Source organism: Pyrus communis, chromosome 11 (assembly GCF_041283825.1).
Source record: "Pyrus communis isolate YQ-2024b chromosome 11, ASM4128382v1, whole genome shotgun sequence".
NCBI lineage: Eukaryota > Viridiplantae > Streptophyta > Magnoliopsida > Rosales > Rosaceae > Pyrus > Pyrus communis.
Window position 1 is genome coordinate 14,031,643 of NC_142575.1, and position 16,429 is coordinate 14,048,071.

Consider the following 16,429-nt stretch of genomic DNA (forward strand, 5'->3'; position numbering starts at 1 on the left):
GATCAAGTGCAGTTAGATGGACAACAGTGTCGAGTAGGGGGGACGGTTCAGGAAAGGTAGGTGAAGCCTCAATTTCGCACAATTAAGGTTAATTGTGATGAAGCTTGGTACACTTAAACGGGGAGGGGTAGATTTGGATGGGTTGCTAGAGATTTTGCAGGGATTTTTCAAGGAGCCGAAGGTGTGGGGAATGTTTTGTGTGAATCTAGCTAGATGGCGGAAGCGGAAGCGGTGATGGGGGCTTTGTTGGCATGTATGGAGAAAGGTTATAGGATGGTTAGATTGAAACTAATTCGAAGATGCTCGTGGATATGTTAAATGGTCTTTTATTACCGGAGGCTAGCATTAAAGGTGTGTTATGGGACATTGGTCATATCTGACAGCAATTGAGTTATGTAGAATTTCTCTTTACTCCTCGTGCCTGTAATGGGCTGTGCATTTGGTGGCGAATTATGTCACACGTATGCTGGGTTCTCACTTGTGGGATTGCTTTAAACCAGAGTGGTTGTTTAATGCTCAGGCTATTGATGTAAACATTTCTATTCGTAACTAATAATATTCTTCTCTTTGGCAAAAAAAAAAAAAAATATATATATATATATATATATATATATAAGGGTATTTATGTACTTATCAATGCTCTATTAGTTCTACTACTTGTTTGATTTTACGAGTCTTTGTTGTATTAGTGGCTTTACCCTCACGTTTCATAATGTTATTGCATTAAAAAAATAAAATAAAATATATATATATATATATATATGTGTGTGTGTGTGTGTGTGTGTGTGTGTGTGTGTATATATAATTATTTTATGCATGCAAAAGGAAATGGATCCTCTTCAGATCCCTTCCTCCTAATCCACCAAATTAGGGAACCCGTGCCGTTGAAATTTGATCAAATGACTACAAATAGGGGTCTACTTTAAAAGTTATAATAACTTCAGCCGTTGGATTAGATTTTAACGGTATGGATTCCTTGATTTGGTGGATTAGGAGGAAGGGATATGGAGATGATCCCTTTCCCATGCAAAATACTCTTATAATCTTTTTATTATTATATACATGGAAGTATTAAAAAAATTCTTGGATAGTAAAAGAATCCATTTTATGCGACAATGAGTTGTGGTCAGTTAGTTAAGCGAATTTATCCTTGCACTTAAAATTATGTGTTCGAATCTCTTCTCGTAGTTTAAATGAAATAGCATAGATTATCGTACTATTTATAAATAGTACAACAACAATCGGATTTGATGCTCATCAATTCGATCCATTTTAAAATAATGGCTTAAATGTCAAAATGGTCCCTATGTTATAGTCATATAACCAATTTAGTCCCCATGTTTTCGATTTAGCTTATTTAGTCCGCATGTTTGTCTCTGTTAGTCAATTAAGGACATTTAATGCAATCTCTTTTAAGAAATTCATAAGAAAAATCATATAAGAAATAATTACGCTTTCTTTTTACAGAAAAATACAAATTAATGAGAAATAACACATATAAAAAATAAAACTTGCAATCTAAAAATTGATTAAGGTTGTGACACAGAAAAGAGAGGGTGTAATGTTATGAGGAGGATAATTTTTCTTTTAATTTTTAATTTTATTTCATTTTAAACATTTTAAATCAAATAAATTATAATTTTATAAATATGTTTATAATAATTTGTAAATTTTTTTACATGAATTAGGTGGAAATGTGCTTAATTGGCTCACGAAGATAAACACAATGACCAAATTGACCAAATTGAAAACATAAGAATTAAATTAACCGAATGACTAAAACACATGAACCATTTTAACATTTAAGCATAAATAATTAGATTAGAAATGAATTCGAATATGAATAACAGTAAATTGATCAGAATTCAATTGGTTTGCAAGTCTTAACAGAAACACAAACTAACAGGGACATGGAAACAAATTTCGAAACACTAGTAGGACCAAGGGTGTGTACGATTCCTTCTTATTTTATCAAACACGAAACCCCAATGTCTCGTTGGACTCACCGGCCACCGGTGACAGCAAACATCGTCTACTTCCCGGTCTTCACCTTCACAATAACAAAAACCAAAAAACAAAAAAACAAAAAAAAAAAAACAAAAAAACAAAAAAACAAACAATAAAAAAAACAAAATAATCAGTAAATCAGAATTCAAACAGCTCCATGAGACTTCGATCGCGATCGAAGTAGAGAGCTTGCGGAGCCCCAGACCCCAACTCCCGACGATACGAACCGTCGATGGCGATACTCTACGCGGTGGTGGCTCGAGGCACGGTGGTTTTGGCCGAGTTCAGCGCGGTTACAGGGAACACGGGGGCTGTGGCTCGGCGGATCTGCGAAAAGCTTCCGTCGGAGGCCGAATCTAGGGTTTGCTTCTCTCAAGATCGATACATCTTCCACATACTTAGAGCCGATGGCCTCACTTTCCTCTGCATGGCCAACGACACCTTCGGCAGTGCGTAACGTATTTCCTTCGATTATGTTCTTCAATTTTGATTTGGGAACTTCCATTTTTTTTTTTGTGGGTTTTGTGGATTTTTAGTGTGTTGGTGAATTGCTATTGATCCAGGAAGAATACCCTTTTCGTACTTGGAGGATATTCATATGAGATTCATGAAGAATTATGGCAGAATTGCCCCTTATGCTCCGGCTTATGCAATGAACGACGAGTTTTCGAGGGTGTTGCATCAACAAATGGAGTTTTTCTCCAGTAATCCTAGTGCCGACACTCTCAACCGTGTGAGGAGCGAAGTTGGTGAGGTAATTTTGCTGTGCTTCTCTGGCATTTTGATCATTTGGTCGTCTTATCTTACTTGTTTCGCAATTTGCCCGTTATACTGGTTGGGGGTAAAATGAGTGTTTTAGGAGAACACATCTGTTATCTGAAAGCAAGTCAGTTGGTGTTGTTAACCTAATAATTTCTGAGGCATCACAAGATAGTTTGCAGTCTCGGTGAACAAAATATTATACCGAAGCATTTAATTTGTAGCGTTCAAAGTTATACGGCACTCTGTTCATTTGCTAGGTTGATGTTTCGTTCTTCAATGCCTTTCTAGTTTATGTTTATTTTGTTCTAACAGTCATTTTCTGGTATCTAGATACGAACTATAATGGTGGACAACATCGAAAAGATATTGGAGAGGGGTGACCGGATTGAGCTACTTGTTGACAAAACTGCAACTATGCAAGATAGTGCATTTCACTTCAAGAAGCAGTCTAAACGCCTTCGTCGAGCTCTGTGGATGAAAAATGCAAAGCTCTTGTAAGTCATTTTGATTTACAAATATGATATGATGTAGAATGGTTGGCGTATATTCTGGGAAGAAGAAAAGGTAACATAAAGATCATTAGAAGTGGTCAGAATTCAACATTAAGTAACGAAACCAAACATTAAATTTCTCTTTTCTGAATAATTTTTCTCAGACCAGATAAAGGCTATGTATTTGATTGAGAAAAAACAGAGGAAATCTGTTGCAGGTATGCCTGTAGTAATGGTATCCATCTGCAATCACAAGCCTGAATCTAAAACCTTGAAGAGCAAGATAACTCCTACAATAGTTGAAGCCGACATTGTTAATAAAGTAATGGTCGAGAAAGCTTAGCAAGATCACTCAATGGCTATAAATTTAATTTCACTGTTCATAATATCATACTCTAAGTTTATTATAATCTATTATGCACACTGCCTTCTGAAGATGACATCGACTTTGTAACAAGATCAAATATTTTGATTTCATGTTCGACTCCAAAATCCTTGGGTCCATAAGCACTGAATGCTTTTCCTTGCTGAGCTGTATAGCCTTTGTACTTCCCAAATGTTGTAAAGATGAAGCTGCATGATATTATATCGTGTTTTGATTTGTTTGTTTGGTATTGCCATTTCCAGTTCAGTGCATTGAAGGTTGTCTAATTGTTACAGGGCCCTGTTGACATGCTTGATTGTCATCCTTCTGTACATCATAATTGCTGCTTGTTGTGGAGGCATCACACTACCTTCCTGCAGGTCTTGACTAATTCGTTTGTTGTTCAAATTCTGCTGAGGTATGGAACAATTACTTTTGAGATAATCCAAGTCAATATGTACGGAAAGGGGTTCCAGTGCTTGATGGTTCAAATTCTTTGTGTGTATATGGAAGTGAAATATCTTAGCTTTGCAATGTACCAGTAATAATCCTGTAGATTGTGCACTTGGAGTGAATTGCTGATATTTTTTAGGAAGCTTGTCAAGTTGTTCTAACAGTCTCATATCATCTCCGTAACTTTTAAACACTTTGGTAATTAGTAAATTGTTATTGATTGTGAAAACTTACATACTACTAATTGGTATCTTTGACGATTTCTAAGGTGTGGATGGTACCAAAATGCATATTCCACCACGAGGTTCCAGTATCTGCAGATAAACCTCCTCAATACACATTTTACGTCATCTTCTACTGCCGTTATAAAACCCTATATATGCAGCATCTCAGTTGTTAGTCGTGTAGGAGGTTGTTTGCATTGGAGATGCCTTGACAAGGGAGTAAATGAGTGGTGGTTGTGTCATATAAACTTCTACCTTCCTAGCTAAGCGCTGGTTTGGTGTCTTCTGTTTTCTGTTTATGTTAATGAGACTGATTTTGATAACCTCTGTGCAACCTAGTAGTGCTTCTGCAATGCAGCATTTCGTTTATAAGCAGACCTACATATTATTTTCTCCTTTGGTCGAAAGCAGCCTACCTATTCTTCGAGTGGCTTTGTCTAGAACTTCATACTCTGTGATGTCAAGCCTGTCTTACATATTCTTCGCCAGAAAGGTGATCATTTCATTTTTAGTGAACATTGCGTTGAGCCGCACCGTAAGTTTTACTCGTGTTCAATATCCCTTGCTGTAGATTCTGCCATGACCATACAGATGTGGACTGACCTTAAGACATGATTGGCATGGTTTGAGCATGACTCGTATTGATGTATTTCTATTAGGGTGAAGTGCAGATATAGCTTGAACTATCACTTCAGTGAAATTTAGGTTCCTGAATTATTTTTTCGGTAAAATAAGTTCCTAAATTCATTCAAAATTGCTAATTGCATCCCTACTATTATAGTCATAGTTATTGTATCCAATTTTTCATCAACTTGAGTCACTTAACACATTTTAGAGTGTAATACCGTCCTTTGCTCATCTAGAAGCTCTTAACGTTTCATATAGGTTGTAAACCAAACATCTAATTTACCCTCCAAAGTTAAACCCATACATTGTTTTTTATGAAAAATTGCCAATCTACCCATATCACATGCAAGTGACGTGACTTAAATTGACAGAAAATTGAAAATAGTAGTTTTGTATTTAATATTAGGGTTGTAATTGGCAAATTTTTATAATTCAAAGATTGATGTTTCCGAAAAAAAAAATAACAGTTTAGGGATTTAATTTTTACTCATGTGATAATTTAGGAATTGACAGTTCACCATTTTTGTTATATTGACACTATAATCATGATACATTATCTATATACTAGTATGCGTGTGGTAATTGGTTTTTTTTTTTTTTTTTTTAATTTGAAAAAACAAAAAACAGAAAAAAATAAAATAATTATATAGGAAACTAGACTATAATCCCTAAATAAGATCTATTTTACATTAAAGTTGGGTGTAAGATTAAATACTGATTTTGGTCCTTTGACTTTATATATCACCAAAATCTAGCTAATAATCATTAACTTTTGTTTTGTTTTAATTTTAGTATTTTAAATAAAAGATTTTTACTTAATGTGTATTCAATACGTGTAAAAAATTGCTGAAGTGGTAACAGTACATATATGCATGTGTATAAATACATAATTTGTGTACCTATGCATATGTACATAAATCCATATTTATGTATCAATATATATATATATATATATATATATATATATATATATGCTCCTATATTTACATTTGTGTGCCTATACATATGAACTTTTGTATATATGTGTACCTATATATAAGCACCTATATATATGAACCTATGTAAATGTATACCTATATATATGCACCTACATATATATATATATATATTCATGTACCTTTATTATCTATATTGTTTATTGTGTTTGCATATTAGTTTATTTGTTTGGTTTTATGATTGTCTGTATAAATTTTTATATAGTTTAATTCTCCTTAGCAAAATATTTTAAAAAGTCTTCCATTTTTTTTAACAAACAAAAAAAGTCTTCCATTTTAAATTGCGAAATTTGATTTGTAGAAATAAAATTCCTATTTTTAAGGCCTAATTGATGATTAAGTTAGGAATTTTAGATAGAAAATTTGAAAATAATAAAAGTGGGCAGGGTTATTTAATATGATTGATAATGAGTTTTAGGGTGTGTTTGTTGTACTGGATTATCTTGGATTGGATTAGCTTTAGAGACTAAGCTAGACTGGTTTAGACTAGAATAAGTTGGACTAAACTAGTGAAGCGTTTGGTGCAGTGTAGGACTAAAGGGCAGGATAATGAAAAAAAATATTATTTTCAATTTGGTGTTTGCTCGGAGATGGACTAAATTAATGTTTATTTTAATTTCTTTCTGATTAAAACTGTTATGAAGATTAATATTATTGATTCCATATTTTTATGAAAATTAATTTTGTGGATTCCAAGTCTTTTAATGTCACATCCTGACCCGGACGGGATCACTTCTTGAGCCCGACTCTATCGTAGCACGATATTATCCGCTTTAGGCCTCCAGCACACCCTTACGGTTTTGTTTTTGAGAACTCACACGAGAACTTTCCAGTGGGTCACCCATCATGGGAGTGCTCTCGCGCGCTACTCGCTTAACTTCGGAGTTCCTATGGAACCCGAAGACAGTGAGCTCCCAAAAGGCCTCGTGCTAGGTAGAGATGAGAATATACATATAAGGATCACTCCCCTGGGCGATGTGGGATCTTACAATCCACCCCCCTTAGGGGCTCGACGTTCTTGTCGGCACATATGCGGCTAGGGTTAGGCTTTGATACCAAATTGTCACATCCCGGCCCGGAAGGACCACTTCCCGGGCCTACTCCACCACCATAGCACGATATTGTCCGCTTTGGGCCCCCAGCACATCCTTACGGTTTTGTTTCTGGGAACTCACACAAGAACTTCCCAATGGGTCACCCATCATGGGAGTGCTCTCGTGCACTAGTCGCTTAACTTCGGAGTTCCTATAAAACCCGAAGCCAGTGAGCTCCCAAAAGGCCTCGTACTAGGTAGAGATGAGAATATACCCCTGGGCGATGTGGGATCTTATATTTAATATCAAACTAAAAAAAAATATATATATATATATATATATATATATATATAAAGTCTTTAATATCTATCTTGAAAATATCCAAATCCTTCTCCATCTTGGAAATATCGAAAACAAAAATAAAAGGGCATAGCCCTCTTCTATGCGAAATAGTGTTCTACAATTAAATCGTCTGCAGCAGGGCAAAATCGACGACGACTTCCCGAGGGTATGTGCAGCCATTTTCGTGTTGTTCAACCACACCGCACTATTGCAGGGCTTCTATTTCTCTGTCGAAGAGGACAGAGGAAGGTCCCTGTACAACCCTCCTAGCATTTTGACGACTACCCACTTTCTATCTCTACAATTACATAGCTCCGAAAACCCTAGAGGGAAACTGAAGCTTATGGATTGATGTGAATTTGGGAGGTTTGATGGGGATTCGGTGGAAAATGAGCAGAGGATTTTTGGGAGAAATCGGTGAAATGAAGGTTTTAGAGTTCGAATTTGTGGCGAGATTTACATACTGACTGGGATTAACTAGTTATAATAATTTAAACGGTAAATTACATATTACTTACTTAACTTTGGGATCAATTGTAAACTCATACAAAATATTTAAAATATTTAAAACATTTCATTCTTATACATTTACTATTAATTCATTTTAATTTCATATATCTGTTAGAAAATTTGTTGAGTTAATTGTTAAGTGATGACGTGGAGAATATGAATTCCGCATTTTGCGAGGGAGGGGAGCAGGTTGAAGGTGAATAGTAGTAGAGGTGGGGCAGGGCCTAGGGGTGGGCAAATGGGTATAAAAACCGTGGGTCGGGGGCGGGTAATCAAGGTTTAGGGTGGGTACAGGCCAATTCCAATTTTTTAATAAGAGAAACTGGGCGGGGCGGGGTTGGGCAGGGTTTTGAAATTTTAGTGGTGGGGCGGTTCTAGATGTATAGGAAAAGGGGACCCTAGACCAGCCCGTTTGTAATTGCAATGGACGGTCCAACAACCTCGAGTCATTAACGACATCGCCTCTACAACTCACTCTCTCACCCTTCTTATCTATGCAAGTCTAGAGTATGTTTCTCAGACTCTAGCTAACACATTTTTTCTCTCTCTATCTTCCTATCTTTCACTCCCAATCGGAACTGGATCTGATCCCTACCACTCATCAGACCCAAAAAATCCCACCCAAACTTGATTACTCAACGGTAGTCATCCACGACGAAGATGACTCCGAGTCTGATCGACAGAGCAAGCACAAGAGCTCCGACCCAGAACCCGACCTATATGCCATCATGGTCTATAAGGGTAATGCCGACGAAGACGAAGACGACGACACCTCTCTCCATTCGCTCCTCAAATGCCTTCCCAAGGACTTCGACGACGGAGCCTTAATCGATTACTTTGACGACGAAGAGGAAGACGAAAACGGCTTGCGATTTTGGTACAATGATCATCAAGCCCGATCGAAATCAAACCACAAAGAGGTTGCACGACTTCAAGCGAGCGTCGTTTGACGATGAGGGAGATGGTAATGGGTTCTCGACCTTTGTGGTGAGGCCGTCAAGTGAGAGATACTTGGTTAGCAAGACTGTGGTGAGGAAGACGACCAGTGGCGTTAGTTCGACGATGAGTAGGGCAATGGCGAGTATGTAGGTTAAACTGAACCTGCAAATCCGACTTCGAATTCTCCACCGCCTTGCGAACTTGCCGCTCGCGGTCCAGCTCGGCGATCAACTCGTGAAACAGCTCGGCGACTTCAAAGTCTTTGTCGCGATCTGCACCAGAACTGCTCCTCATTATGCTTTAATCTTAGTATGCCTAAAACTGAAAATAAAAAAGTAATTGGACTCGTGGACCCACCCCGATCGACCTGTTTGAAACGGGCCAAGTTAGGTCTGATTCCTAAACTCAAAATCCCTTTACCCAGCATGGCCCGCCCCGTTACATTTTAAAACTAGGTAGGGTCAAGTTCCTCCAAATTTGGTCCCGGCCCATGCCCAGCCCTAGTGGGGTCTATTATGTTCTAAAAAAATATATTAGCATATGTGGCATGTTAGTGGCATCCACGTTAGCAAAAATGTGGGCCTTATAAGTGTTACGTCATCACTTAATAGTCAAATTGAGGGATTGACTAATTGATTATGAAATTGAAATGAATTAATAGTGAATGTATGAGATTAAAATGTTTCAGAAATGATATATGAGGTTGTAATTATATCCAAACTGGAGGGGGGTAAAATGTAATTTTACGAGAGTCAAATATAAAACCTCTCACTTAATGGAGCTGGATATGAAATACTTGATGATAGCATCTAATACATATTAGTGTATACAATATACCTAAGAAATTTATTTTTTAGGCCTTAAAATGTTTTACAATTATCAAACTGTTAGCAATCCTAAATTAGTTAGGAATGCCTTTGTGTAAATCCTTATAGAATTCTTTAGTATCTTTTGATAGTTATTTAGTTGTAATGTATTACTTGAAAGGCAAGGATTCTCCATTTCTTACTACTATAAATAAAAACACAATGGGGTGAGAAATACAAACCACATAATTCATCAATTCTCTCTTCTTTCTTTAACCGCTAACCCCTCTCATCTCTCTATAATCAAGTTATGTCTTTATTGTTGAAAACACCACAATATCTTGGAGGTCAACCAAGCATACCTTAGTTGCAACTTCTTCAAACAATGCTGAAATTCTCACTCTTCGTGAAGCTACGCATGAATGCTTTCAGCTTAGATCCATTATGGAGCATATTTGAAGTACTAGCATACTTTCTTCTGTTGTTGACGTCCTTACAATGATTTATGAAGACGCCGCCACCTGTATCGTCCAAATTAAGAAGAGATACATTAAAGGAGACAACACCAAGCATATTGCGCCGAAATTCTTCTTCTCACATCAGCAACAAGAGTATCAAAAGATTGAATTCAAGGAAATCCGTTCCTAGGACTACCTTGCCGACCACTTTACAAAGTCACTACCGAAGTTTACTTTCCAGAAGCTTGTTCAAGGAAGTGGTATGCGTAAACTATTTGAGTTGAATTGCTTGTAGTTCTCATTTGGAAGTTTTGTCAAACTCATGGAAGCATCCAGAAGTAGACTCACTTGATAAATTTTGTCAAACTCATGGAAGCATCCAGAAGTAGACTCATTTGATCTTAATGTACTATTTTCCTTTAGATTTTTGCTACCTGACGAGGTTTTAACGAGGCACCCATCCTGGCTGGTCATACTTTTATGTGCGTTATACTTGCAACCTGAAGGCGTTTAGTTTTGACTTAATGCAAGTCTCATTTTTCTCCTTAGACTATGGGTTTTTTATCCAACCCTGGATTTTACCATAGCAAGGTTTTGTGAGTTCAACTCTTTGTGCATTCTTCCTTTTGTTTTGATACTCGCATTCGCTCTTGTGTCGATGACTTCATCAACTGCTCCTACTTCGTTGTTGAAAACCTAATGAGACATTTATCAAGTATTTACACACTCAAGGAGAAGTGTTGCAGTCTTAAAGTAGTTAGAAATGTGATTGTATAAATTCTTATAGGATTCTATAGTATAGTTTCCTAGTTATAACGTATTACTTGAAAAGCAAATATTTTTACTTTCTTACTACTACAAATAAAGGTATAGTAAGAAGTACATGCCACAGAATTCACCAATTCTCTCTTCTCTCTCATGTTGCCGGCTCTTCTCTCTCTTTGTATAATTCCTCAGTAAAATAGGCCCCCAACACAAACTTAATTATTAAGGATTTCATTTGTTTCAAGTTTTAGAATAAAAATTCTTATAAAGAAATTATTTAATCATCAAAATTCTCCTTTGGTTCTTCAAGATCTGTTGATAAAAAGTTAGGAACTTTAACGAAAAACTCCTGGTACTATTTATGTTAACGAAAAACCACATTTTTACACTAAAAAGTCAATCCTGGTACTATTCACTTTACCTTTTATTTTATTCTTATTGTTAAAACACAAAATTTTTAAACTCTTTTAATTAGTTTTGCTTAAAAAATTAGGCAATCCACCAAAAACATGAAAAGGTATCTTGTTAACAGTAAACATTAGATTCCTTCTGTCGCTCTCTCTTGTTCTGCATCTATTAATAACACTGCTTACTACTTCCCGTTGACCTTCATTTCTCGCTCTAATGGCCACCCTTCTCTGGCCATTTCCACCGCCGCCGGCAGCGGCCGAAACTTCCCAATTCCTCCACTCATCCACCCCTCCACTCCCTTTTCCAAAAACCCATCACCCATCTCCAAAAAAATCTCTCTCCAAATTCCACAGCAGCAGGTTCGGCAATTTTCTCGACTTAAAACCAGAGGCAAAACCCGAGTCTTTGCACTTCGATCTCCACCAATTCGACCCGTCAACCCGGTCTCGCTTAGATGTGATCATTATCGGGACCGGCCCGGCCGGGCTTCGCCTTGCGGAGCAAGTTTCCCGCTACGGCATTAAGGTATGCTGTGTTGATCCTTCTCCTCTTTCTATGTGGCCAAATAACTATGGAGTTTGGGTTGATGAATTTGAAAGCTTGAATCTTGAAAGTTGCTTGGACAAAACGTGGCCTATGGCTTCTGTTCATGTGAACGATAGTAAGACAAAGTATTTGGACCGCCCTTATGGTAGAGTTAGTAGGAAGAAACTCAAGACTTTATTGTTGGAGAGGTGTCTCTCCAATGGGGTTCAATTTCATAAGGCTAAGGTTTGGAAAATCGAACACGAAGAGTTCGAGTCCTCTATTTTGTGCGATGATGGGAATGAGCTCAAGGCAAGCTTGATTGTTGATGCTAGTGGGTTTGCAAGCAGTTTCATAGAGTATGAGAAGCCTAGGAACCATGGCTATCAGATTGCTCATGGTATTTTGGCTGAAGTGGAAGAACACCCGTTTGATTTGGACAAGATGCTTCTAATGGATTGGAGAGATTCCCATCTCGATAACGAGCCTTATTTGCGCACTAGTAATTCTAGATTCCCAACTTTTTTATATGCAATGCCGTTTGATTCAAACTTGGTGTTTCTGGAAGAAACTTCGCTTGTTAGTAGGCCCGTGTTGTCTTATATGGAGATTAAGAAACGAATGGTTGCGAGGCTAAGGCATTTGGGGATTAGAGTGAAGAGGGTGATTGAAAACGAGAAGTGTTTGATCCCAATGGGAGGTCCGCTTCCTCGGATCCCCCAAAGAGTGATGTCAATTGGAGGGACTTCTGGGGTTGTTCACCCTTCAACAGGGTACATGGTGGCTAGAACCATGTCTCTAGCCCCGGTGTTGGCTGAGGCCATTGCAGAGTGCCTTGGTTCAACCCGAATGATCCGAGGGCAACCGCTTTATCATAGAGCATGGAATGCCTTGTGGCCAATTGAGAGGAGATGCACGAGGGACTTTTACTCATTTGGTATGGAGACTTTGTTGAAGCTTGATCTGAATGGGAGTAGAAGCTTCTTTGACGCTTTCTTTGACTTGAATCCTTATTACTGGCAAGGCTTTCTGTCGTCAAGGTTGTCTCTGAGAGAGCTCGCGTTGTTGAGTTTATCTCTGTTTACCCGAGCCTCTGCCCCATCTAGGTTTGATATTGTTACAAAGTGTCCTGTTCCCTTGGTTAAACTGATGGGCAATCTCGCACTTGAAGCTACATAGCAATGTAACACTTGGAATATTTAGTTGAGTAACAAGAGTTTGGTTTTCGTTCCATTGATTTTACAAGTGATCCTCTTGTCAAATGATCAGCTGAGACACAGAGCATGTGTAAAATGCTATTTGGATGGTATACTTAATTCCCCAATTTCTTAATCTGTAGTTGGTTATGCTAGTCCTTCTTTCTTAATTTCTTCTGTTTCTTTTCAATATTTCCTTCCGGAAGGCCATTCTCTTTATATGTAACTTCATTTCTACGTTTTCCATTTCACTCATACCTGATAAAATTGACTTGCTACGTATTTTACCTCGAAAACTTATTGATAGAAGACCGCAGGTATCCATTGAAAATGAGAGTCCGAAACGAAGGAAACATTGCAGCATAACATGAACAGATGTACCGGAGGAGAAGGCTTGATGATGTGCATAAACTCAAAGGGGAGTCACTCAATTAACATGGGCGGAGCCATGAAGCGACCAGAATGGTCCCGGGCCTACCTTGATTTCTCTCTCTCCATATTGTTAATTGATTTTTATGGTGGATCTCAATTCTGGATTCAACTGTCAACAAGGAAAGACTTAGTAAGGGTTTTCAAATTTGAGCAACATATCACGCTACACATTATCATTGTGAATTACAGAGCAAATCATTTTCGACAATCGACTAATACAAGAATTTGTTCCTTCAAAATCCATCTTTTTTTTGTCAGTGCAACAGCGGAGCCTCTCCCGTTGGCATTTTTTCAAACCATTCTTTTGCAAGTTGTGGGAACATAGGAAGGTCCCTTGGATTTACAATTTCGTATATATTAGAACTAAATTGGGGTTAAAACTCTGGTAACAAGGTCATATATATCATGAATAAATCTGTGTGTTTACGTTTCAAAATAAAAAATCTGTGTTTATCTGCGGAGGGTTTGGAAAGAGAGAGTTGAATACTCTGATCAATTTTGTACTTTTATTAGGAAATGGTTACGGTACACACCTTGAAGAAAGTTCATGGGACGTATCTTTCAAAACTTTTCTAAAATCGTTCATCGTGTGTGCGTCTATACGAACAAAGCTTAAGTATGTTCTATTGACATATTTTTTTTTTTTTTTTGGAACAAACAATAGTATCTACATGGTTGATGAGTGGCCTAAGTCTTATAATGGGATTGCCATAATAATAAGGTTCAACTTCGTCTTTGGTGAAATCTGAATCTAAGATCTCTCACTTATAAGTGAAAATGAATTTCACTAAACTGTGATACTAAGTGGCGACTTGTTTTTACATAACTACAATATCAACTAATGGGGAAATAAGTAAGTGTAATATATGGTGTCTTTATTTGGGCTGAATAATGATTTAATCCGGTTGAAGAGAAAAAGAATGTCCTGCCCCAAATTACAAATAAATTCTATCCTTTGCTAAGTAACAAATAAACAATTACATCCAAAAATTCCTCAAATCAAACTAGATCTTGTGTCACATCGTTGCAATCCTATTTTCTTCCCATCAGCAAATGCGTTTTATTTGCCTAACGTAATGAAAGATCTTTTGTTAGTAATTTTTATTTATATTGTTATGGCCTATTTTATCTGACAAAGGAAGGGGGTTGGCGGCACAAAGAGAGAAAATAGAGAGACATGTGTTTGTAGGGTTGTGTAGAGGAATGTGTGCGTTATTTCGCCTACGCAGTGCCTTTATTTATAGTAATAAGAGAGAGAAGAAATCATTCTCCTCAAAGGAATACAAGTCCATATAGGAAACAATAACTAGAATCAAGTCTAATCTAGGATTTACACAATCATACTTAAATTAGAAGTTTACAACACTCCCCCTTGAGTGTATAAATATTGAGGGACACTGATTCTAGGAACACGCTATTCTCAATAAGGTAGGAACTTGCATAAGGAAGTAAGTCTCACAAAAAACCCTATGGCTATGGTAAAAACCCAAGTAGGGGCAAAATCCATAGTCTAAGGGAAAATGCGTGAGTAATGCAAAGTCAAATGAAACATCTACGGGACGTCATCAGGGATATGATCAACCCAAGGTGGGTGTCTCATTAAAACCTAGTTAGGTAGCAAAAACCCAGTGGGGAAAATGCTCCTAATTGTAGGAAAAAAAAAGTACGTTAAGATCAAGCAAGTATATTTCAGGATACTCCCCCTGAGTTTGACACAATTCCAAAGAGAACTAACAATGTTACAACTCGAAAAGTTTATGCATACCAATTTCTTGAACAAGCTTCTGAAACCTCGCCTTCGGTAGTGATTTTGGTGAAGAGGTTAGCCAGATTGTCTTGTGAATGGATTTTGCATGACTTCAATCTTCTGATGATCTTGATGTGAGAAGAAGAACTTCGACGCAATGCACTTGGTGTTGTCTCTTTTGATGCAACCCTTCTGAGTTGTTCGATGCTTGTTGCATTGTCTTCATAAATTGTCGTCGAGACATCAATGACGGGGTAAAGATCACAAGAGCTTTGAATATGGCCCACAGCTGCGCTCAACCAAAAGCATTCTCGAGTTACTTCATGTAAGGTGAGAATTTCAACATGGTTAGACGAAGTGGCAACTAAGGTCTGTTTAGTTGACCTCTAAGAGATTACGGTGCCTCCAACGGTGAAGACAACCCGTTTAAGAACGCGCCTTGTGTGGATCAAATAAGTATCTTGCATTGGCATAACCAACAAGGCGAGAATCGACTTGAGATAAAGGGGTGCGGCATCACTCGAGGATCCATAAAGATGGAACAAATCCGTATTACCCTTAAGGTAGTGAAGAATGTCTTTAATAACAGTCCAGTGTCTGCGTGTTGGTGCATTATTGTATCTTGCCAAAAGATTAATAGCGAAGGAGATGTCGAGTCTAGTGCACTGGGCTAAGTACAATAAAGCGCGTATCACACTTAGATAAGGAACTTCAGGGTCCAAAATCTCTTCATCATTTTCCTTCGGCCGGAAAGGATCTCGTTTTGCATATACCGAACGAACGACTATAATAGTACTCGAAGACTTCGCTTTATCCTCATTAAAGCAGCGCAACACCTTCTAGGTGTAGTTCGTTTGATGTACTAAGATTACATTTGAACAATGCTCTATCTCGAGATCGAGACAGTATCTAGTCTTTCTTAGATCTTTCATCTCAAATTCCGACTTCAGGTACATGGCAGTTCTATCGAGCTCTTTAAGAGTTTCGATAAGGTTCATGTCATCGACATATATTAGCAATAATCACAAAACTGGAATGTGAGTTCTTAATGAACACACAAGAGCATAGTTTGTTGTTCACATATCCTTGACTAGTCAAATACTCACTTAAACGATTATACCACATTCTTTCAGATTGTTTCAAGCCATAGAGTGAACGCCTCAGCCAAATTGAGAGCGTGTTCTAGGGTTTGGAAATATTTGATCCAGTCAAAGTAAGTTCTTTGGGAACCTTCATATAAATTTCCGTATCAAGATCCCCATAGAGATATGCAGTTACTACTTCCATCAGCCGCATACTCAGTTTTTCAAAAACTACCAAACTGATAAGGTAGCGAAAAGT

General features: G+C 37.6%; 2 protein-coding genes across 4 annotated transcripts; both read left to right on the plus strand.

Moving 5' to 3' along the window:
* The first annotated feature begins 1,948 nt into the window (after positions 1-1,948).
* LOC137742602 (vesicle-associated membrane protein 714) lies at positions 1,949-4,240 on the plus strand. 3 transcript variants are annotated; one of them, XM_068482510.2, is made up of 4 exons: positions 1,949-2,456; positions 2,571-2,761; positions 3,100-3,263; positions 3,921-4,240. In XM_068482510.2, exons 1-4 carry the CDS (start codon positions 2,240-2,242, stop codon positions 4,009-4,011), a joined length of 663 nt encoding a protein of 220 aa, XP_068338611.2. In that variant the 5' UTR covers positions 1,949-2,239; the 3' UTR covers positions 4,012-4,240. The 3 variants fall into 3 exon arrangements, with proteins under 3 accessions (XP_068338611.2, XP_088536026.1, XP_088536025.1); XM_088679900.1 differs by lacking the exon at positions 3,921-4,240 and adding an exon at positions 3,463-3,856 and having other exon boundaries at positions 1,973-2,456; XM_088679899.1 differs by lacking the exon at positions 3,921-4,240 and adding an exon at positions 3,479-3,856 and having other exon boundaries at positions 1,973-2,456.
* Positions 4,241-11,321: 7,081 nt separating this feature from the next.
* Positions 11,322-13,079, plus strand: LOC137742562 (capsanthin/capsorubin synthase, chromoplastic). The gene has a single exon (XM_068482468.2). It carries the CDS (start codon positions 11,402-11,404, stop codon positions 12,890-12,892), a length of 1,491 nt encoding a protein of 496 aa, XP_068338569.2. The 5' UTR covers positions 11,322-11,401; the 3' UTR covers positions 12,893-13,079.
* The last annotated feature ends 3,350 nt before the right edge of the window (positions 13,080-16,429 follow it).